The following is a 24405-nucleotide window of genomic DNA, read 5'->3' on the forward strand; positions in this document are numbered from 1 at the left end:
CCCTATCCTAACACACCCACCCACGTGTCCTTCGTGATGCTCAGGAACGTTCACGGAGCTTCCGGAGTCCTGCGCGCGGCTGGTGGGCGGAGCCCGGAAGAAGCCCCGCCCGGAGGGCCTGGACACGCCCCCGGCCTGCTGCGAGCAAGGGTCCTGCCCTCCACCCCCGGGACCCGGGAATACAGACTCAGGCAGGAGGTGGAGGAAGGTCCGAAATCCTCGCCTTTATTTCTCGGCCCGCCTCGAAGCGGGTAGGGGTGAGGAGCTTCGGGAGGGTCCTATTGCTCTGGGGGCGGCTCCAGGTCCTCGCTGAGGGCGCCGGGGCGCTCGGGGCCGGCCTGCGGGAGCCGCAAGTCAGGCTGCAGACCCCGGCTCCCGAGGGCGCTGGCGTCCGCGCACGCGGGCCGGCGGCTGCCTTTACCGCACCGGTCACGTCCCCCGCCGGGGCGCCCTGCTCCCCACTGACGCTTTCTCCAAAAGAAACTCCGAGGGCACCCCCGCCCGCCATCTCTGCCCCCTCGCCGCATCGCCGAGCTCCCTACCTCTCTTTTGGAGGCCCCGTCCTTTGGCGTGCAATGAATCTGGGCAGAATCCTGGCCCCCGAATTTCTCCAGCTCCGCCCTCAGCCTGAGAGCAGGGGGCGCGGAGAGGAAGAAGAGAACGAGAGTGGAGCGGCGCGGGGAGGAAGACACCAAGATCCCGACAGAGACCTCGGACGCCAAGCGCCCGGGGCGCGAGCGGCTGGAGTCCAAGGGGCGCTGCACCCCAGAGTCCCCACCGACCCACTCCAGAGCCAGGCCTTCAGGCGGCGCGGCTGGAGGCGGTGCCGGGGGAAAGTCGCCTCATTGCCCTCGCCCCCCTCCTTGCTCCTTCCCTTTCGCCCCATGCTCTCTGGCCCACTCACCCATCGTTCACTGCCCGGGCATCCCGGACCTCGGGTGGCGAACTCAGCTGCAGCTCCACCTCCTCTAGCTTGGCCCGCGCCAGTTTCTCTGCGGGTGGGCGGGGCGTCATGGGCGGGGCCAGGAGCTATAGCGGGATAGGCCCCGCCCCCTCGGCCCCAACCCTGCATTGGGGGGTCCCACCTTCAGTGAGCAACTGCTCTTTGCTGCTCTGCAGGGCGCTTATCTCCCAGGCCAGTCGCTGCTTCAACACCTGTAAGAAGGGAGACCTATCTGTCCGTTTGTCCTCTCAGCCCCCTGGGCAAGCCCTTACTCGTATTATGTTGTTCATTCATTCAACTATTAATTCGATGTGCAGTTCCAGCTGTGCCTGGTGGTGGGGGGGACGAATTTCCTCTCCAAAAGCTCCCCGTGTCCCCGTATACCTCTCACTCAAATTTCATCTCTTCTCACTCCCCCCATCTTCCACCCGCCTCCCCATGCTCTTTTTCAAATACCCTGGGCAGGCTTCTCAGCCTCAGGGCCTTTGCATTGGCCCGTTCCTTCTTCCAGGACCATTTGCACCAAAATAGCTCCGTGTTTTTCTCCCTTTATGTCTGCGTTCAGATGCCACCTGCCCAGAGAGGCCTTCCTCACTGACATTACATGATCTAGCTAATTATTTGTTTAGAGTCTGAGTATGCCTCTGCCTGCTCCCATCTGTCCTGGGGACAAGCAAATACTTGGCCCCTTAGGCTCCCCACTGTCTCCTCCTTCCTGGAATATTTCTGGGCACATCCTTCATTCGTTCAATGAAGGAATGATCGGAGCATGGCCTTTTCAGAGTTCGTATTTGCCACTGCAAGAGGAGCAAACTCTAGGTAAGCAGGGAGGAAGCGGGCTGGGTGGCAGATGCTGGCTGTGCCAATGGGGCAATGGTAAGAGGCTAAATTTAAGGTAAAAGCTGAAGGGATGAGTAGGTGGGTAAGAGGAAGAAAGGAGTCCAAAACTATCTCACGGAGTGGGGTGAGCAGTGGGTAGACACTGAGCCAATCAGTGGAGACAGTGAAACCAGGAGAGGAGGGGCTGTGGTTGGAGGTAATGATGGCTCACGTGGAATTCCCAGAGGTCCTTGTGCTGGCCCATCACATTCTCCAGCTGTTCTTCAACGTGTAACCTAGGGGCCAACACCCAGGAATGAGAAAATACATGCTAGGACTGACATCCGGTCTGGCCCAGTCTGGGGTTCCTCTGGATGGCCTTTGGATCTTTGCCCAGTACTCCCTCTCCTAGGAGCCCTTTTATAGGCCTTCTCCTCCAAGCCTTGGTTCCCACAGCTCCTCTTCCAACAAACTCCCTGATGCAAGTTCCACCCCAGCCCAGCAGCACTCTGGGCCCTAAACCCAAGGTTACCCTCAGTAGTTACCCCAGCTGCTTCTTTGTGCAGTTCTCTGTGACCTGAGAGTTAGGGATTGAAATTTGCTCTGTGAACTCCTGCAACGTGCTCTTCCTGGAAGGAGAAAGACAACTCTTAGTCATATTCTCTGAATAAGCTCCCACTTCATTCAGCAGGACTGGGGGACGGCAGTGGTCTGTTCACAACCTTCACCATTCTCCTGTCTTCCGAGACGGAACGTGCACCTTTATGGGCCTCTGTTGAGATGATCACCCTGTCCATCCTGTCCCTCATCAAAGCATGCCTTCCCAAGACACCTCCTTAAGGGGTTTAGTAGTGTAGCTTAATAGAATCTAAAGTCCCAGCTTGAGGCCTAGATATGCTATTTAACCGCAACCCTGGACAAATTACTTATCAGTCTGGGTCTATTTCCTTATATGTAAAATGGTAATAGTGGAGGAAGGCTGACAGTCACCCTTAACTCCTATAATTGTCATTGCAAGGATCAGATAGAAAAATGAACATAAACTGCTCATCACACAGTATGTGCGGTGTGGTTGAGCTTTATCAACAGGTTTTCCCAGAGTTAAAATCATGGTACATCAGGGTGTGAGACTTCTGGTCACAAGAACCTGTTAGGTAAAGATTCCACAGTTGGAGAGATGGTTGGACGGACAGTAACTGGATGGGTGAATGGCTGACGAGGTCAGAGCTGGCTGGAGAAATGATGAGTGGAGGGATGATAGCTGGACAGAGAAACAAAAGAAAGGTTGCTAGAAGGATCCATAGATGTCTGGGTGTATGGTAGGGTGAAGAAATGAACAGCTAGATGAATGGGTGATTGGAAAGATGGAGAGAGGGTGTCCGGATGATTGGATGGAAAGCTGGAGACATAACAGCTGGCTGGCTGGCTGGAAAAGGATTTCACAGATGTGCAGATGAATGATGAACGGGTGTGTGGGTAGACAGGTGAGTAAGGGGATGACTGGAGGCCTAAGTGGGCAAATAAATAAACAAATGAATGGATGGTGGAAGAGCTGGACAGCCAATGGAAGAAGAATTAGAATAACACCAGTGGGTGAGATTTATTTAATGAAGAAACGAGCAGTGAATGATCCAATGAGTGAGTTAATCTCAACACCACTGTCTGATAGCAAAGATCAGCAGGGAAGTCTCTTGTCTAGCTACTCTATTCTACAGAAAGGAAAAATGAGGAGTGTGTGTCCAAGGTATATTTTCCCTAGCTCTGGCTCCTTCCTCCTTCAGGTTGGGGAATAAGGCGGGGAAGAGTTGAGCAGGACCTCTTACTTCTGAGCTCCACGTTCCCTCTTTTGGCAGTGCAGCTGGAGGATCTTCAGTGCCTCTGTGGGGAGAGGAAGCAAGGGAGCCCTGTGTGACCTCTTGGGGAGTCAGGATTCGGGGGGAGGTAATGGGTCCCACATCATGTCACACATGGGAGGGCACTCGGAGGCCTTTAGTGTCTGCTTTGATTCAAGTGGCAGGTAAGGGAAAGGTCCGAGCAGAGAGAGAAGCGCCCTGATTCAGGTTTCAGTGGGATTCCTCTGGCTGTTCCGGGAATTGTGGGCATTTGTGGGTCGAATGCGGTAGAACAATGAAGACAGGGCAGCTGATAAATACCTTGTTTCTTGCTCAAGACATCCTCAAGGTGCATTTTCTCTCCATTCACTGGAAAACATGGTGACACTATAACCCCCCAGAGGCCACATCCCATGTCCCCATTGCAACTTCATGCAAAGGCATGTCCAAGTCATAGAAAGTATGTCACCGTGCCAGGGCAGGGGAGGTGTCTCCTTGCCACCCGCACCCATCTCCCACTGGGGACGGTCCTCATCCAGTTTCTCCCCGTCAGTGTCCACATTCTCTCTAAGCAGAATGCGCAGGGTTTGTACCCATGGGAGAGATGACCAGAAAGAAATGCACTATGTCAAGGGGAGATAAAGGCTCGAAGAAACAAATCAAGCAGGGGAGTGGGAGTGACCGAGGGCTGGTGGTAGTCCATATCTAGATGGGGTAGACCTTTAGGATTAAGTCTGGACTGAGAGCTGGAAGGTGAGATAGCAAAAGGCAGCCGGTTTACACAGATAAGAGGACTGCAGGTGGAGGGAACAGCCCATGCGAAGACCTGAGGTGTGCGGAGAACATCGGCAGTGCTGAGAAGATCTATGGGTCCCTCTTTTGGTCCTACTTACAGGAGTCCAGTTCCCTGTGCAGGGTCTCCCAGAGAGCTTGGGCTTCTCCCAGTTCCTCACTGGATTTCTTCTTTGCTGGGCCAAAGAAGAGGACACTGTGTGAGTGCAGCCTCTAACCCTGCTATTCTCTTGCACACTCTGACGCTGCATACCCATCTTTCAACAACCCTGAGGTGTCTGGATTTTATAGATGAGGAAGTGGAGGCACTCAGAGTTCAGGTTCTTTCTGGCTAGCTAGGAAGTCTAGGTCCTGGGGTTTACCTTGTTGAAGCTCATTAATCCGGTTAATCAGGTCTTTAATCTGTGGCTCCAGGCTTCCCTCTGCAGAGTGAGAGAAAGACTGAGCCAGAGAGGGCAGATGCCTGGCTGCCTAAGGCAGAAAGAGATGGGTGAGTGTTGGTACAGTGTCTCTGATACTAGCGATCAAAACGCATTTATCGGGGCACCTGGGTGGCTCAGCTGGTTAAGCCACTGCCTTTGGCTCAGGTCATGGTCCCAGAGTCCTGGGATCGAGCCCCGCATGGGGCTTCCTCTGCTCTGCGGGGAGCCTGCCTCTCCTCCCTCAGCCTTTCCCCCTGCTTGTGCTCTCTCTCTCTCTGTCAAATAAATAAATAAAATCTTTTAAAAAATAATAAAAAAAAACCATTTATCGAGTGCCTGCTTTGGCTGGGCTCTGTAAGAGGGCTTCGTAGGGCTTGCATTCTGCATGGGCCAGACGGACACTGAACAAGGACATGAGTGGTCGGTGTGGGTGGCAGTGACTGCTGCAGCTGGAAATAAAGTGAGGCAAGGGGTCAAAGGGTCAGAGGGTAGAAGGTGCTTCTGGATATAGAAGAGCCCCCCTGAAGTGAGGAAAGGGAGCCCTGCAGTTCTTCAGGCTGGGGAATATGAGGGGGGAACCATGCCAGGCGGAGGGACCAGTGCACCGCCCGAGCAGTGGAAGTGAGCCCCAGCGGTGGGAGTGAGCCGTTACCTCGGGACCACATGCCCAAGGTAATGGCCAAGGGGCTGGTGTGGCTGATGGGAGTCTAGTGAGCAAGTCGAAAGTACCAGGAGGCAGGTGGGGGAAAGTAGAGTTGGCAGATCACACAGGGTTCCTGGGACACGGTGGAGGATTCTAGAAGCAATTTTGAGTGTGCTGCGAGCCAGTGATCTCCCACCTGCCCTACCCTGTTAAAAGCTTAACAGTCACTTCTCATCTGATTCTGGTACTGGCCTCATCTGAGAAATGGCGCAAATGCTGCTTTCATCTTGTGGGTGGCAGCTTTAACATTTTCCAGTGACAGAGAGATCATGCTCTCTTTAGAGAAGTATCTCTAACTTCCTACAGTCCCAGTTTCAGGGCTCTGCATGGAGATGTCTTCCTCCTCATCCCTTTTTGGCTTCAAGGTCAGCAGCACGGAGTTGGGGCAAAAGCTTCGCAGCCCTTGCTGGGTCTCACTACACACCCCTGACACTCTGGAGTTCTGGAGTTAATAAACTCAAGCCCTTGATTTTCTGAGACCACCAACTCCCATCTCCTGAGACTTCTAGGAGAGTGAATGATCTCCAAGGTGCTGATTATGACTTAACACATTCCTGACGGGCCTCATTTTACTTGAGACAGTCATGGTAACTCTGTATTTCTAGTCCTGTAATTTCTCTACCTAATGTGAGCCTAGGCAGCAGCTCCAATGCAGGTGGCCATGGCGGGCAAGGGCGTGCCAGGCTGGAGGAAGGAGAGGTTCTCTTTTCTTTGGAACAGACCAAACAGACCAATGGGTCATAGTATTTTAGTTGCAGATGGCCTGGTCTGCGGGTCAAACCTCAAACCTAGCCAGCACTGTGCCCCAGCCCCCATGCAGGCTGGCCCCTAGGCCCCCTCACTGAGGGACGCAAAGTGCAACCATTTGCACGGCCATTTGCCATTTGTGTGTAAAAAGCGAGGACAAAGAGTGCACACCCAGGAAGGTATTTTTTTTTTTAAATCTCTGGAAAAATACCCAAGAATTTTTAAAGTAGTTGCTGCTAGCCCTTGAGCCAGGGACATGAATGGCTCTGTGTGTGTGTGTGTGTGTGTGTGTGTGTGTGTGTAAGAGAGGAGGGTTTTCCATTCCCTTATACTTCCTGAATTTTCAAGCTGTACTTTAGGTGCAAAGAATTAAACTGTATAAGGGGGAAAATGCGCGGTGGAATAACTTCCCAGGGTTCTTGACCTGAGGGGGGCTAATTCTGAACCACATCCGCCTGCCTCAAAGCCCCAGGCTGAGCCTCAGACACAAGGAGGCACATGACCTTTCTGCAGCCTTTTCACCAATGCCAGCAGGTCTTCAGCCGTCGTCAAAGACTTGGTCTGCTCTGTGGAGACGAAAACCAGAATTACGGGATGGCAGAAAGGTCCAGGCCTATCTGGGAAGGGAGGAAGAAAGGCGCAGGGAGTTCTGCAGAAAGCCTGAGCTGGAACTGAGGACAGGCCGTGGGGGTGGGCAGGTTTCCAGCCAGAGCTCCTGCAAGACCCTGTCCCCTGCCCCCCGAGCTTTCTGATGTGTGCTGGGTGAATCCGGACTCCTAACAGTCAGCTTCTCCTAAACGTCAAAGGACACCACAGGCATCCCCTTAATGAAATGAAACAGTGTGGAAGAAGGGGATGCGCTTTTGCTGCTGCTGTTTAAAATCAGTATGCAGTTCCACCCGATGCTGCAGGGCAGGAAGACTGCAGATGGATTTTTAAAAAATCATTATAGGTCACAATTTGCAAATTCTTAAAGAACTGATGGGTGTAAGGAATGGTTATCGCTAACATCAAAAAAAGACAACCAGATATTGTGAGCCTCCTCATGGAAAAACACACCACTTACGAAGGATTCTTGCCAAAAACCAAACCAAACCGAACCAAACCAGCCCAGGAACCTTACCAGGCTTCTATACCTGCATATCAACCAGAAGAAATAAAAGGGGCAGAGAAACATATTAAATGACCCCATAGGGATCCAGATGCTGGAAAATGCCAGAGGACAATTTGTTTTTTTCAAGAAATAAATTCCAAAGGGGAAAACAAAAAGAGGGAGAGGGGAAACTCTGTTGATTAAGAGAGACTTGGCATATATATATATATATGATTCAGTTGTAGGAAAAGACCTTATTTGGATCCTGATTCAAAGACCCTTTTTAGCCATATACACGTCTATATGTATTTAATGTGAGTCTGTATTACTTTTAAAATTATAACAACAACAAAAGCCCCACGGGAAAAATGTTAACATCGTAAACTCTTGAAATCAGTGATAAAAGCTCAAGTTCCAGTGACCCACTTCTCTCCAAGGAACATGGTGCAGAGAAAATGAAAGGCAGCTCTACAATGCATATGAGAGTCCCAAGGTAAAGTAAAAGATGCTTACTCACAGGAACGAACAGTGCAAAGTCCCTCCTCCTCAGACCCTAAGTTCCTCACTTCCCCTTCACAGAGATCACTGTGTTATAAGCTGTTTGTTGTCTAGTTGGAGATAATTCAATTCACATACAAGCACAAGTCCACTCTTGCTTTTTAAGTGGTGGTGTGTCACACATGGTGCCTATGTCTTGTATATTTCATCTGACAGTGTATATGGGTGATGTTTTTATTCTTTTTAGTGGCTTCGTAGTAGTCCACTGAACGGACCGACAATAATTTAAAAGAAGTCCCCTACTGATGGGATACTGATGGGATACAGCTTCCCTTCTTTTGCTGTTACAAACAAGGCCACAGTGACCATCTGTATTAGTTCTTCTTGGGCTGCCATTAGAAAATACCGCAAAAAGGGTCTTCCCTCTGTGTGTGTCTTCACCTGGCATTCTGTGAATTTCTGTAAGGATACCAGTCATTGGATTAGGGCCCATCCTAATCCAGAACGACTTTATCTTTTTTTTTTTTTTTAAGATTTTATTTATTTATTTGACAGACAGAGATCACAATTAGGCAGAGAGGCAGGCAGAGAGAGAGGGGGAAGCAGGCTCCCCACCGAGCAGAGAGCCCGATGCGGGGCTCGATTCCAGGACCCTGAGATCATGACCCTAGCCAAAGGCAGAGGTCAACCCAATGAGCCACCCAGGCACTCCAGAATGACTTTATCTTAACTAGTTATACCTACGAAGACCCTATTTCCAATTAAGGCCACATTTTAAGGTACTGATAGACATAAATTTTGGGGAGAGACAAAATTGTATTCAACCAGAAAAACACCCCCATGCATACTTTTTGTGCATATATATGAATATATTTACTGGATAAATTCCTACTAGGCCACCTTCTGGATCAGAGAGCATGTGTATTACTAAATTTGGTTTTATGAAATTGTTCTCTCCATATTTCAAGCAGGCCCATAAAAGTTTCCTTCCCCGTAGTCTTAGCAGCCAAGTATGTTTTCCAACTTCTTCATTTTTACCAATCTGATAGGCAAAACCAGTATTACATTTCAATACTTTTGGTAGTAAATATCAAAAAAATTACTCAAATCCTCTACATCAGAAATTCCCTATCTAGGAGGAATCTATCTCCAGGGAATAAATGATGGCGGTTGAGTTGTTCCTTATTTCTAATCTTACAAACAGAAACAATCTAAAGACATTTTAGTTAAATATGGCATGTTCATAGGATGAAATCCTTTTTAGCCATGAAAAATCATGTTATAGGGAGCCTGGGTGGTGCAGTCGGTTAGCTGTCCATCTCTTGGTTTCTGCCTGGGTCATGATCTCAGAGTCATGACATTGAGCCCCATGTCAGGTTTCACACTCAGTGCAGAACCTGACTGAGACCTTCTCTCCCTCTTCCTCTCCCCTTGCCCCACCCACTCTCTCACTCCCTCTCAAATAAATAAATCAATCTTTAAAAACAAATCACGTTATAAATCAGGGGTTTTTAACCTGAGCTTACTGGGTTTTGTTAAAATGTTTGCTGGTATGTTCGCTTTCTTTGCATGTCTTGTCTCAAATCATTTACAAATTACTATGCGTTATTTTAACTTTGCATTTGAGCTTTGACTATTTAATAAACAACTGTAGAAAACCATGGACAAAAAAGTAACAGCTTCCTCTCAGGAACAACACCTTCAATGAGTCACTCCCCTTCCTAGAGGTAACTGCCGCCAACAGTTTGGTGAACACCCTCAGATGTTTTAGGAAGATGTATTTCATGTATTGCTTTTTTACTTTCTTACTCAAAAGCATTCACACACTACAAAATATGTGAAGTTAAAAATGAAACTTCCCTTTCTCTCCTTGGCTCTAAATCTTACTGCCTTTCTCTGATATAATCAATAATAATGGATATGTCACTTCTTGAGACTTTTAATTTTTACAATACTCTTAATATTGGGAATAAGGGACACCTGGGTGGCTGCCACTTAAGTGTCTGCCTTCGGCTCAGGTCGTGATCCCGGGGTCCTGGATCAAGTCCCACATCAGGCTCCTTGCCCAGTGGGGAGCCTGCTTCTCCCTCTGCCTCTGCCTGCCATGCCCACTGCTGCTCTCTGTCAAATGAAGAAAATCTTTTAAAAACATATTTGGAAATGAAACAAAAAACATTAAAGCTATTTTATTAACAGGGAGAAGTATTTGTCATTGTTTTCTTTGCAGGATTTCAAATGAAAATTTCTAAACATCCATGAAAATAGAGAGGACACCATGGTGAACTGTGATTACACATTGCTAAGATCTCATAACTATTACTTTCATCCATGTTGGCTTCAGCTGTTTTTTCTGTGCTGAAGTATTTTCAGGCAAGCTGTATGTTTTATTACATTTCATCCCCAGACACTTCACTAAGAATCTCAACTACCTGAGGCCATTCTTAGATAACTCCAATCCGGTCATCACACTGACAAGATTAACAGTCCTCATGTAATACCATCCAGTAATCAATGTGATTTCTCGATTGTCCCCATGTCTTTTACAGCTGGCTTTTGTAACCATTTCTGCAAAAGCTCCATCTTCACTTTTCCTCTCCACTTCCTTTTTAGTCCAAGTGATCATGAGTGATCAGTAAATCTCTTAAATAACCCAGCTAACATCTTGATAAAAAGTTTCTGAGAAATCCGGATTACAAAACAGCCTGTACAGCATGAGTCCCTTTTAACATTTTATTTTGAAATAATTTCAGATGTACATAAAAGTGGTAGAAAAAGGCCACAGTGCTCCTCTTTGCCTTTGTATTGGATTTCTCATTTGTGAGCATTTCTGTACCATATATTGCTGGCATCATGGCCCATTATTCCTTAACATTCCAGTGTATATTTCTTATATACAAGGGACTCTACCAGGTAACCACAGTATAACCATCAAAACTGGGATGTTAATATTGATCAACATTAAAATATGATCCTCGGACGCCATTCAAAATTTCCCCTTCTCTATTTTAAAATTATATAGCACTATATATTCCTGAAAGAAAAATAAAAGAAAAAAAATCACAAAAATGCCTCCACCTCTGCACACCCCTAAAAATGTTAAGTCCCTTGTTAAGAGTCATCAGTTAGGCCTTTAGCCTTCAGATACTGTGCAACATACCTAGGGCTCTAGCTGACACTGCCCCTCTTTATATTTTTTTTAAAATCCCAACTCGCTTTTCTCTCATAAAAGTATGATCACCTTTGAAGCTGATTCTGTGTCAATAACCCGTGATCTTACTCTTTTAAAAATTCATTTTTAATTATCTTCTTATTTTTTTTCCTACTGCTTAAAAAAAGGTCCACCACCCAGTCATTCCACAATAGGCGTGGATATATCTAAATCTAGACATTTCCCTGATTGCTTCTTGTTCTGCTTCCATCAACAACACTGTGATGGTCTTTCATGGGCCACACATCTGTATATTCCCTGATTACCAAGCATGGTGACTAAAGAGATGGAATAGCATTTTAGATGCTAAAAATATTCTGCCAAAACACTTCTAGCAAAGCCTTTACTGGTCATTTCTGAGTGAGGCAAGAGAGAGCCTGTTTCCCCACACAGTAATCAGTATTAATTTATCCCTCTCTTTTTAAATCCATTTTCAATGGGCTAGAAATGCTAACTTACATGCTTTTCAATTTTCTCCAATGCTGGTGAAGTTAATTATGACTCCAATTTTGACTAATTTGAAAGCTGGATACTAAAATAGGTTTTAGCACAATTGCTACTATTTTAAGCGCTATAGCAAGTGCTTAATATATGAGATCTATTTGCATCTGTCTTCTTTCTGAATGTCCTTTGTTGGAAGCTGGCCCTTGATGCCTAGCCCTAACCTGAGAGCTCTTCCTGTTAAATTACTGTTCATACAATTTAAAACAAACAAAAAAATTAGTAAGCACCGACTATGTGCCAAGCGGGCATTGTTTTAGGTGCTAGAGAAGTAACAATAAACAAGTGAACAATCGTAATTATTGTTGACGTCTGCATAGATAGATCTGGAAAGATGCAGTCCAAATGACATTGATACAGTGGTTTAAAGAGTGTGTACGAAGGGGGACAGAGATCAGTCAGAGGGCAGAAAGTCAGAGCTGTGGAGACAGGAGTGGGCCTTCACCACATTATTTGCTGTACTTTGGTACATTCCAAAAATGTCTACAATTTAAAAAAAATTAAAAAAAAAAAAAGAGAGAATTTTAGTGACATGGCGGTGGGTCACCGAATTGGGAGGTTTCCTTCTTCGGGCCACACTACATTTTCTAATGATCTCTAGGGCCACCCCCTGCCCCTCGCCGGGGTGCGGGGGTGTCACGATCGACCAAGGGCCCCAGAGCGACGCCGGGCACGGGAAAGGCCCCTCGATTCAGACTCGAGTCCGTGTGAGATGGGCTGTGGGCTGGGTGTGAATGACACTGGGGAACTGCTGTGCTTCTCCTCGGTGCGACAGGAGCCGGTGACTTTGGAGACGACATCCGTCTCCGTGTTTCGTCCGCGGAGATACGGACTGAATGATTTAGTCGACCGTTCCTTCGGAACACTTAAACCAACGTGCCCGATAAAGCGGAGTTCATCTAGATGATGACAAGATGCACGTTATTTTTTTTCCCCGTTGGTGAACGGTTTTGTTTTTATAAAAAGCTTACATTTTGACTTTATTTTGTACTGCTATTACTATTTCGTCACTGTGACGGGACAGGGCTCTCTCCCTTCCGCCGCGCCCAGAGAGGCTGGCTCGCCCTTCCTACCTTCAGCCTCCTCGGCCTCCTTTACCAATTCGGGGGGCTCCATTTTCAAAGGCTCCAACCTGCCATTTTCCATTTTCCAACGCGGGGTTTGCGCTTGCGTACACCTTGGATGACGATTGGTATAAAAAACAAAACAAAACAAAACAAACCTACGTGAGCGCGCATGCGTGCAGCGCGCGTTGGCCGGTCAGTTGACCCGGGCAGAGCAGCACGGAGGTTGTGAATCGCGGTCCCGAGCCCCTGAACGACAGCGCGCATGCGTACACCCCGAGGTCCTCCAACTCTACTGTAGGGCACGACCGGGTCTTGGTCCGTTGAGAAGGGAGTGCTGTGCCCACGCACATGAACTCTAGGGAGGCCTTTCCCTCTCCGGGTTGCTACGTGGTGCAGCTTGGAAGTATGAGACACACATATGTGAACTGGGCAGTGGTACCCAAGAGTTCGAGTCCCCTTTCGCTCACAGATCCTTGCGTGACAGCCGATGCGAGGTTCTCTGCACTTCACAGGAGTTCAACGAGCCTCAGCAGCCGAGCGCGCCTCCCATGCACCCCGTCTGGATCTCAGCCAGGTGTGAAGTCAGTCAGGTGTTCTGCCCAGAAGGCCACCTTCTCCACCAGCAGCAGCCAACATTGACCGGGGTCACTTCTGACCGGGTGAAGATGAAGTAGGTGAAGGGCAAAGGAATGTCCTTGTCGAAACTGATTTGAGGTCTTTTAGGTACAGTTTCTTTCTTAAAGCCTTTCTTAAAGGCTGGCCATGCATTCCCAATTCCAGAGTCCCCATGGACCACCCAAAGGGACCCTGGCCAACCCTGGACACTCAGGGCTCACAGCCCACCAGGAGGCCGACTCCTGCTGCAGGACAGAGGGTGTGGTGCCCAGGACTGGAGGAGACAGCCCCTGACAGAGGGATGTCATCCAAGTGGAAGAGGTGGGGCAGAGGGAGAACAGGGCAGAGGGGCCCAAGGATGTCCCCAGAGCTGGAGGAGAATCACTGGGCTGGGGAAGCAGCCTTTCCTGTGTCCTCCTGCCCCATTTCCAGGCTGGAGACAGAAGATAAAAGCCAAAGGTGGTGCTTCTGAGCACCACCCAATCTAAGAACTCTGCCTCTCAAGGTCCAGTGAACAAGCCATTATGGGAAGGTTGGTCTGTAGAGGCAGCTGGGGCAGCCGGGGGTGTGGAGTACTTGGGTGGGTAACGGATGAAGAGTCGATCCTCCTCTTTCTTCACCCAGCGCAGGAGTTTGGTCACTACCAAGATGGCACCTGCCTTTGTCACCAGTGGGCTGAGGCAGGTATAGAGTTCAAATTTGGAAGTCACCTGCAGGTTTGAGAGGAGACAGAGTTAGTTAGGCCAGAGCTGGCCATGCCCTGTCCTGTCCACCCTACCTGGGTCCCATGCTTGTCTCTTGTTTAGAAAAAACAGGGCAAGGGTTCCTACCTGGTGCTACATCACCTTGGGCCAGGGGTTTTCAGTAGGGCCAAAAAACCAGCTGAATCTAGTGGCTTTGACTGGGTAATGCTGGCTGTGTGTGTGTGTGTGTACGCGTGAGCGCGCATGCACACATACTCCCTGGATGTCAGTTTGCTCACCTGTGGACCAGGTATAACAGCAACAGTGCTTAACATTTACTGTGGACCAGGTATAACAGCAACAGTGCTTAACATTAACATTTGTTATATACCAGGTTCTGTTCTAAGCTCCACATAACTGTTTTCATCCTTTGTAGCCGGGGCATAATAGGAGGATTAATTCTATTTAATCCTTATACCAACCAGAGGGTCCTAACCTGACCAGGTCACTTCTGCATCACCTCTCACTGCTCTCCCCCTCGCTCACCGGGGGAACAAACCAGCCACTCTAACCTCTCCTTGCTATTCCTACAACATACAGGTTGTCTCACCTTACAGCATTTGCACGGTCCTTTCCCTCTCCATCTCTTCAGTGAGTCATCCCCTGACAACCCAATTTAAAATCCTGGGCCTACAATATCTTGGTTTTGAAATGCCATCCTCCACCAAAAGGACACAGGCTCCTTGGACAAATGGCTGATTCCAGGACTGGCACAGAGAAAGTACATGATGAACCTGGAACATCGTGTGCCAGAAAACAGGAATGCTCAAACAGTGATGGGAGACATATAAAAAAGAAACAGGGCCCGCCCCGGCTACACTGAGATAGTTTTCGCACCAAAATCAATGACAGACTCACTGACTTAAAGAAACATCCATGAGACCATATTGATGTAAAATTAAAAATTCAACCAATATGTAGGGGGAGGAAGAGTTCTTTCATACAGAAGTAGAATGTCAAATAATAAATGTGGAAGGGATGATACAGTTCAAACATCACCACGTGGCAAACACCAGAGTAGAAACTTTTGCAGACAAGAATGGCTATTAAAATTAGTGAATGAAAGTGTGATGAAAAACAGAAACCTGACATAATCCCCACAAGATAATGGGAGGTAAAGGGGGAAAACACTATATAGTGCAGAAATCTGGGAGACACCACCTTAACCAACTGACCTAAATTACATCAACAGTGGGACAAACCTGACATTGTGGATCTCCCGATCCGGGGCAAAGAAGGGCATATCACTCACTCTTCTGATATTCTTGCCAAAAATGCCTGACCTTATTTTAGTCATGATAAAATACAGAAAAACCCAAGTTGAGGGACATCCTACGAACGAACTAGCTGGTACTCTTTTAAAAAGTATCCAGGACACCCAAGAAACGAAAGACTGAGAAAGGATTCTAGAATAAATGAGACTGAAGAGATAACAATAGATAAACCAACATATGATTCTGGACTGGATTCTGGACCGGTTAAAGGGCATTAGTGGGACAACTGGTGATATCTGAATGAAGTCTGAGGATTAGATGTTGTACTGATGTTAATTTCCTGATTTTTTCAAAGCTCCTGTGGTTAACATCTGGAGAAACCAGGTGAGGGACCTATTTGTAGTAATTATTTGTACTATTTTGTAGCTTCCTTGTAAGTTTAAAATTGCTTGGAAATGAAAGTTAAAAAAACTTAAAAATAAAATCCTTAGGTGAGAACAATGCCTCCTACCCAATAAGCATGCAATGAATTATTTAATACACATCTGCCAGCCGGCAAAGCCTGAGGGAAGGTGCCATTTCCAGTGGGGTCACCTTGGCCAAACTCCCTGAACAGCTGACCTTAACAGGCCCACAGGAAGTGAGGAGAGGAACCCTGAAGCCCCCAGGGGAGGACACCCCAGGTAGAAGGCATGGCCTGGGACCAAGCCTGTGGTCTTCAAGAGTGCTGGGGACTCCCAAAGCGAAAAATGAACTGGCAGAGAGACGTACGGGCAGGGCTACTGGGAAAGCAACAGGCATACTGATGGCTGTTAATGGGACCTCTTCCAAGTTGAGGATGCTGTACTGGTAGCTAATGGGGGAACAGCGAAGAGAACAGCGGTACAGGAGGGCTGTAGACTGTGCAATCCTTATGGGTTTCAAAGGTACGTGTGTAATGGTAGGAAAAGCGATGCAGACCAAGGCAGGGTGTGCCTCATGGAGGCTGTTATGGTCAGAGGGGATAGAGTGGAGGGAAAGGGGGCGTGAAGTCAGGAACGAACTCTTGCGGGCCCCTAGCCGACTCACCCAGGCCAGCAGCGTCTCCCTCTCGGCCACGTGGTAAATGAGACGCAGGGGCCTGGAGGCGCTGTGGAGGCGCGCGTGCAGACGGTGGTACAGGTCGGACAGGCGCTGTCGCTCCTCCTCTCTGCTGTACGGGGCCTCCAGCTCAGGGCTGCGTGATGAAGGCAGGGGAGGCCAGCGTCAGTCAGAGGCTTGCATGGCCGGCCCATCTCCCCTCAGTCTAGGGAGTTCAGTGAAACGGAGCCCAGCCGCCCCCATTAGACTTGAGGTTTCTCAGTGGTTGGAGGCCCAGCTACCGAGGGGCCTCCTCGAGGACCAGGGCCCTCTTCTTCATCAGAATACGGGATTCCTTGAGGTTGGCGGCCGAGCCTCCCTCCGTGGACAGACACCCATGCTATCCCATCCTTCTAGAGAATGCCTGGCTCTCTCCCACCTCTTGTCTGCGAGATGCCGGATCTCAGGCCTTGCTGCCCACCAACTGCCCACAGGGTCAGGGCCTACCTGGTAAACTGGGGCAGCTGGCGGTGATGGTCGGGGATGTCCAGTGGCTTATAGAGGAAGTGCCGCAGGCCCGGTGCCCCCACAGCCTGCACGCTGTAGGCAGGAGCACTGGCTGATGGGGCATTGGAGAAGCTGGCAGCCTCCCCCAGGGCCCGCATGGCACCGAGGGCGTGCATGCCTTCTTCAACCAGGCGCCGGCAGGTGGCCATGTCATGGAAGGCCTCAGGGTCAGTGCCAAGCAGCAGCAAGCACACGGGCATGGCGTCCAGGCGCGCCACGTAGGCGTAGAAGAAACCATCAGGATTGAAGCGGGGCAGGCACACGGGAGCCCAGGCCTCCCCCGCCGCGAAGGCCGGCGCCCCCACCCAGTCGAGCAGCAGCTGCAGGTCGGCGGGGTCCAGCCGGCACTCGGCTAACACAGTCCGCTCCTGGGCCGCCGTCACCAGTCGCCCTCCGATGGCCAGCACCGAGAGGGCCAGGCCGGGCGCCGTGCACCGTCGCAGCAGGGCACCCAGGGCTTCGCGCAGTGGGCGGGCCAGAGGCACACAGCGCACGGCGCCCAACAGCAGGGCGCCGGGGTCCCGCTCCACACTGTCCAGAAGCCGGTCCAGCGTGCGCTCCGAACCGGCCAGCAGGCGGCGGAGGTCGTAGTTCTGCTTGCGCGCGAAGATGCGGGCCACGCTTGCCCGGGTCAACGTGCTCACGATCTGTGCGTGCACGGCCAGCAGCTCCCCGCGGAGCTGGGCCGCCGACTGAGGAGTCCTGGACACAGCCACCAGCAGCAGTGGGCCCTGCTGTAGGAACACCAGCTTGTGGTCCTCTGGGGGAGGGAAGGGGGGCACAGCGGGTAGAGAGGGGTCAGCCGCGACGGGCGCGGTCAGGCAGGGCTCTGCCGCTCTTTCCCTGAACACACGCACTCCTGGCCCAAGCTCACGTGGTCACTCGGCGGTACACTGGGATGGGGATAAGGACAGCTTGGGGGAGTCTGGATTAGTTCTAGAGACATGATGGGACGGTCAAGGAATCAGGTTAGACACAAAGCATGGGTCAGGGGACAACAGAGCAAGGACTGACATGGAACCTAGAGACACCCAACTCAGCCACAAAGCTGAGCCCCCAAAGTCAGGCTTTCAGATGAACCAGGAAGTATCCAGTGACTCAGATCCAGGTGTGTTAATCACTCAGAACCCAGCAGGCCAAACAGTCAGACAACAGACAGATCCTGGCCAGCCACCCACATACACGGACTTGCCCCTGGCTGCCTGGACAATCTCCCAGGCAGCCGGCTGGCCGGTCAGCCATTTTCCCAGTCACCATCCCTGCTCCACCTCCTCCTCCTCTGCTCACCAGCGTAGATGGCGCGGATGGCATCGCCTGCACTCTGCACGAAGGACACGAGGGCCGTCATCACACCCATGGTCGTCGACAGTGCCTCCACGCTGCCATACCTTGAGTAGATGGGCTTGCCTGCCTCGCTCAGCACAAACACATGCTTTCGCTTGCTGCGCCAGTCCTCGTCACTGGGGTCCCCGCCCTGGCCCCCAGAGCCACTCTCGGCGCCATCCACGGGACTATTCTCTGAGGCTGCAGGATCCCAAAGCCCACAGTTGCATGATGGGGCCTCTGTTTGGGGCAGTGGTGACAGCACGCTGGAGGGCTGATCCTTCGTCTCGGATTCTGAAAGGGAACTCCTGGTGGGTCATCTGGCTGTGGACTCCCCGTAACCCCATGTGCCCAAGGACTTATCAAATCTCTACCAGCGCCTCCCACTGACCCCTGATGCTGACAGAGACCCCCAGGTGTCCCCTTAGCCCCTCAATGACCTCCACATGATCCCCCTAAAGCCCCAACAATCCAATCTCTGTCATTACTGAGCCCTCTATATCCCTAGAGACTGTTTATTCTCCTTTCAATAACTGCCACTTTCAAGTCTTCAAAGCACGCTATTGCTTCTGAATGACCATTATTAATAACTTCATCTTCAATAATCCCCCATGAATACCTCTGACCCCTCATATATTTTCCTAGTATCGACTACTCACCTCTCATTGGCCACCATGATACCCACTAATATCTCCATAGTCTCTCATGTAAGTCCTTCCCCTGCCCCATCCCTCCCTAATACCTCATTTATCCTCATGAATGTTCACTGATCCCTAATGACCTCATTGACTCTTCTGGTCACCCATGTATATTTTTTGGTGATAACCACTAATTCTCCCAATGACTGCCATGAATGTCCACTAGCACCCATATTTTTTAGCCTCCCCTAACCCCCTATTTACTCCCACTGCTGTTCACTAACATTCCAATTATTCCATTAATATCACTAATACCTGGGTCTTCAATGACCTCCAGTGACTACCCTGACACACAATCTATTTTACCCCATGTGCACTCCATTCCCCACCATGACTACCATTGACCTCTACTAACATCCAAGACTGCAAATAACCTCTCCTGATTCACCTGACCGTTTTTTATTTCATTCTCCCATCTCCTCCAATGACTACTATTAATTTCCACTAATATCCAGGACTTCAGTGACATCCTCTGACTTCCCTGACCTCCTGTTGTTCTCATTGATAATCCACTTCCCTCCTTATAATATCCCCCATAACATACATACACTAACACACAGGACTATAATAATGACCTCCATCTCCCCTCCTTGTGACCATCATTAACAATCAGCAATAAAACCCACGGCTGCCCCCTACTGATTCCCTTGACACCCCCCATTTATTCCAGTCAATGTCCACTGATCTTCCATTGACAACCATTATTTCAACAATTTTCCTATAGAATCCTGATAACCTCATATTCCTCATTCTTTGATTGACATTTGCTTATCCCCCATGTCCTCCTTCCAGTTACCTCCCCAAGAACTGCCATTACTTGCCAATAATTCCCAAATCTTCAGACAACCCTCACCCACACCCTTTATTCTCAGTGATGTCCATGCATCCTTCCTGATGATGCCACCAACATCCACTCATTCCGAAGTGGTCCATGTGCACTCCTTCTGCAATGACTCCTAATGAGTCTCCACTGAATACCTATACGCATCGACCTAGGTCTTCAAATATCCTCCTATCGGTCGTCCGACTCTCCAGATAATCTTACTGATGTCCATGGCTACCTCACCGATGATCACCATTAACATCTACTAATTTCTGGTTCCTTAAAGACTGCCACCAACAACTCACCACTGACTTCCTCAAAGATGTAAACAATGAATGTGCATTTGTCACCACTGATCCCCTTTCCCACCTCAATGACTTAAGTAACACCCTAGTCTCAAAAGACACAGACTTTTAAATAGTTCCCCTTTGGCCATATCGACTTTCTTTTAGCCATTCATTGACCTTAACATCCTAAATCCCCCATGCCCCTCGTTGGCGCCAGCTGACCTCTGATTCCTCAAAGGCCTGAACTCAGACCAAGTCCCCAGTGAACATGACACTGATACCCACTGATTTCATTTCTCAACGACTTAAACTACATTGTGTGTCCACCATGGCCTCCTACTAATCCTGCTATGCTCTAAACTACTTTCCCGAGTCCCAAAAGACTCCTCGCTGGTCCCCCTCGGACCTCTCCCAGCAATGACACCCTCCAGGTATTCTATCCAAGACCCTGGTGAGAGGAAGGCATACCTGTTTTCTCCAGGTCCCCGTCCCCAGGATCCAGCGGGACCTCGTGAACCTCTCCATCCTCTCCATCCTCCTGACTGAGGAACCGAGTGTCCTCCAAGTCCTCCGCGTCCCCAGGGGCTGGGGCAGTAGTGTCTCCTCCAGCCTCCATCTGCACATCCCTGTGGGGTAAGGGAATTGAGGGTGACAGGCAGCAAAAGAAACTTCTTTTTTTTTTTTTAAAGATTTTATTTATTTACTTGACAGACAGATCACAAGTAGGCAGAGAGGCAGGCAGAGAGAGAGGAGGAAGCAGGCTCCCTGCTGAGCAGAGAGCCCGATGCGGGGCTCGATCCCAGGACCCTGGGATCATGACCTGAACCGAAGGCAGGGGCTTTAACCCACTGAGCCACCCAGGTGCCCCAAAAGAAACTTCTTAAAAGCCTCTACTGAGCCTGGACCCCTTGAACACATTCCTAGTGCTTGTTTCCCCTCGGGTTTCAACAGGATGAGACAAGCAAAAACATGACCAACTACTTGCACCCTCCAAGATTTCCCGAAAAGGAGGTTCTAATGAGCTTCCGCAGATAAAGAGACATAAACACCTGTTTTAATCCCGTATCCCAACTGGCCGGGTACCATCACTTCCCAGGCAGCTGCAGCATCACACTTCCGGGTGCGGCTGACGTCTTGCCACACTTCCGGGTACGACGCCGCTCTGAAGACACTTCCGGCTGCGGCGCTTTATTCGCTCGCCGCCGCGCAGCAACCTAGTCTCCCGCCGCACTCTGGTGTCCCCTCACCGTTGAGATGATGCGCGCCACTCCCGGATTTACGTCGGTCTGGCTGGAGACCCGGTGCGCCGCCTAAGAGCTCCTTTCACCGCACTGGCTCGCAAGGCTAACACAGGCGAGCCGGGTAGTCTCCCTTACAGTAGGTTGTCGGCGTGATGCGGGCGCGGCCCGCTTTCAGCCAATCCGGAGCCGGAGGGCTTCCCTTTTGGCCCAATCAGGAGAAGCTGGCTCTCCTGCGGTTCCGCGCACACAGGCGGGCAGCGCCGTATCTCCACCAATACTGTGCGCGGCATTGCGATTGCCCGCCCATCTTGACTGACATATCCCTGGGCCCAATCGAAGGCTCGAGGACTTTCACAGCCGGTCAGGATAGTTACCAATATCCGACCAATAGGCGCGCTCCCCCCAAATGGAGGCTACTTCATCCTCCCTAATCCACCTGAAAAAGCGATGGGGTGAAATAATTGACGGACAGTCCCCGTTTCCAATCGGAGCGCTGAGCGCAGTCTGGCCAGCCTATGGGGCTCGGTTGCTAAAGAAGCGAGAATGCGGGCTTCTCAGATGCAGAAAGTACCGTGTGACAGGTAAAGGTCTCGACAGTCTCTGGGGGAAACGGACAGCCGTGGACATGCTCATGGGGGCGGGGGAGTGGGCTTACGAAGGCAGTGTGCAGGCTGCCCAAGGTCTGCCCAGATCCGCCAAAGGCCGGGTAGACCTCACTTCCGAACAAAACTCTGTGGGCGGAGCTTTGCGGTTTAGGAGTCCGGGCACGAGGGAGGGACATGCAGTCGTGGCTTTGAAAGGCCTAGGAGCGCTGGTTGGTTGAGGAAAATGCCCCTCCGGCTTCTGCGCGCCACCATTGGCTGGGAGAGGGAAGGTGCGACGCCGCCGCCGCTGGGGACCCGCCCCCTAGAGGGTGCCCGCCCTAGTTTAGAAAGTGGCAGGAGCCGGATTTGTTTTTAAACCGCAGAACAAAGCCTTTGAGGATCGGCAGACGAGAGTCCTGGCTCCATTGCCCGCAGGATTTTCATTTACCTTAGTTGGGTTAAGAAAAATTCCATTTCCATTAGTTGCGTAATCTTCGGAGAAGTAGACTCCATCTCTGATCACTCCGAAGGGTAAACTCTTCCATCCCTTCCCGATAAGGGTTCCCTAATTGTAACTTGCTTTCCCTCCGCGTGATGTGCCCAATTCCAAGTTTCTCGTCATGTCAGCTGGAATATGCTTTTTCATGAATCCAGGTAACGTAACACCAGGTATTAAAAACAAACAAACAAACAAACAAACCAGCTCTACCAAGAGGTAAGTAAATTTCTGGAGTCCAGTGAATCCTGAAGACATAGTAATACCTTGGGCTCACACAAATACTTTTCAATTCTGATTACAGAGGGTCACAGGAACTGAAGGGCATTTGAGTTTATTTACATGACTGCTAAGGAGAATAATTGTGCTTACATCCCTGGACATCTCCAGTGGGAAATTCTGCATTTGGGGTGAGTCGACCAATTTCAAGATACTTGCCCTCTCATCCTGTACACAAACACTTCCACCCTGGGCTTCACCCGCAAGCCCAGGAAAGTATACCTTTCTAAGGACATTTTTTTCATGAAGTCACTAGAACACAGTTTCTGGATCTGCATGACCATACCTACTTCTGTACTTGCCCCAGGATGGAAGAACTTCTGGAACTGAGGCTTTGAATTCATAAACCACACTAGAAATCTGCCTGTGCCTATCTGCATACATTGTGATGACCCTCATGCCATGGATTCTTTCCTTTCTAGACCTCCTGAATGCTAGGAAGTTGAACTTGAATATATGTGGAAACTGGAGTGGGAAGAACACAGATGTGAGTAGAAACAAGGCAACTTGTAGTGTATTTGTACTGCGACTGGCTCCCTCAGTTGTACCTGCAGTGCAGGACCCTCTGTGGCCTTTATTTCCCTAATACCGGTCAATCTTCTCTTTCTTGCCTTTTCTCTCTTTTCTCTGCCACCTCACCTTGTTCCATGCTCTCTTCTGTGATTTGTACCACTGCTCCCTGCTCCTTTTTGTTCCCCATCACTGTGTTCTCTGCTCTGTTTCCTTAGTCCTTGCTCCCTCACCCAGTTTTTGCCTCTTTTTTTCTCTACTTGATCCCCTAATCTTATTATCTCCCCCAAACTGGGTTGGGGATAGGACTAGGGAGAAGAGGAATGATGATATTAGCTACATTGACCACACTCTTCCATAAGGAAAGCGTGGTTGCTTTCCTAGATACCTGGTTTTGAGTGGGACACCACTGTCCTGCATCCATCAGGTACCGAAGTCGAATAACATTGGCCTACCCTATGGAGCTAATCAGTGTAAATGGAATCAACAGTTCATGGCCTTCTCTATTCCATCTGACAGAGGTCTAGCCCCATTTCCAAGCTTACCATTCTCCACAAGCCAAACAATTTCTTCAAGTTTCTAGAATACTCACATCTACTAATTTAACGAAACCCTTAAACACACCTTAAGTCATCAACCTCCATAAAACACTCAATGTCTCCAATTCCAAAACCTCTCCATATACTATGCCTCCTCCAATGTGATAACCTCTCCCAAACCCCTTCTTCACTATAATCCCCAGTGTCATCAAAACTCTCACTTTTCAAACCCAAGAAAATGTCCAAAGCATCTAATCATCCTACACATCCCACCATCCACGAATCTACCCACGTGCCTAAAGCTGCCAATTTCCACAAATCAGCAACCTTCCAAAAATACTAGCCTTCAAAACCAAACACACCAAAGCCTCAACCTCCCCAAATTCACTAATGTTTCATGTCTGTCAACCCCCTCAAGCCCAACTATGTCTTATGTCCATCACCTGCCCCCAAACCTACCAATATCCTTATGCCACTCACCCTCTCCAAACGAACAAACCTCCTAAACACACCGTACTGCCCAAATATACCCACTTGTTCTAACACATGAAACTCTCCAAACCTCTATCCTCCCTCAAGGCATCAGTATTTCCAAACTTTCCAAACTCAAGTCCTAAATTTTCCATGATGCTCAAATTCCCATGTCCACCTAACTCCCCAAATCCACCAGTCACATAACTTTAAGTGTGTCAAGCCCTAAACCAATCCACCAAATTTCTCAAGCTCCAAAGGACTAAATTCCTCAAAAGTCTCCAAATACCCATCCTCATCCCTCATCCCTCTAATCCCACATCATCCACAA

The 24405-nt window shown here is 49.6% G+C and overlaps 2 protein-coding genes and 1 long non-coding RNA gene across 3 annotated transcripts; 1 reads left to right on the plus strand and 2 right to left on the minus strand.

Moving 5' to 3' along the window:
• Positions 1 to 204: 204 nt before the first annotated feature.
• Positions 205 to 12704, minus strand: SYCE1L (synaptonemal complex central element protein 1 like). Its single transcript, XM_044255691.1, has 11 exons — positions 12639 to 12704; positions 6762 to 6822; positions 4749 to 4808; positions 4488 to 4562; positions 3916 to 3963; positions 3586 to 3640; positions 1995 to 2058; positions 1086 to 1155; positions 905 to 992; positions 543 to 627; positions 205 to 338 (listed from the first exon to the last, which is right to left on the minus strand). Exons 1-11 carry the CDS (start codon positions 12702 to 12704, stop codon positions 279 to 281), a joined length of 732 nt encoding a protein of 243 aa, XP_044111626.1. The 3' UTR covers positions 205 to 278.
• Positions 10566 to 21348, minus strand: MON1B (MON1 homolog B, secretory trafficking associated). The gene is made up of 6 exons (XM_044255690.1): positions 21004 to 21348; positions 20423 to 20580; positions 18111 to 18440; positions 16764 to 17583; positions 16266 to 16413; positions 10566 to 13950 (listed from the first exon to the last, which is right to left on the minus strand). The coding sequence occupies exons 2-6, from the start codon at positions 20568 to 20570 to the stop codon at positions 13741 to 13743; spliced, it is 1656 nt and encodes a 551-aa protein (XP_044111625.1). The 5' UTR covers positions 20571 to 20580; positions 21004 to 21348; the 3' UTR covers positions 10566 to 13740.
• A 241-nt stretch (positions 21349 to 21589) lies between these two features.
• Positions 21590 to 23035, plus strand: LOC122913741. The gene is made up of 3 exons (XR_006385730.1): positions 21590 to 21776; positions 22580 to 22685; positions 22977 to 23035. It is a non-coding gene; the product is annotated as an uncharacterized LOC122913741 (long non-coding RNA).
• Positions 23036 to 24405: the final 1370 nt, after the last annotated feature.

This window comes from Neovison vison, chromosome 7 (genome assembly GCF_020171115.1).
Source record: "Neovison vison isolate M4711 chromosome 7, ASM_NN_V1, whole genome shotgun sequence".
NCBI classification, from domain to species: Eukaryota; Metazoa; Chordata; class Mammalia; order Carnivora; family Mustelidae; genus Neogale; species Neogale vison.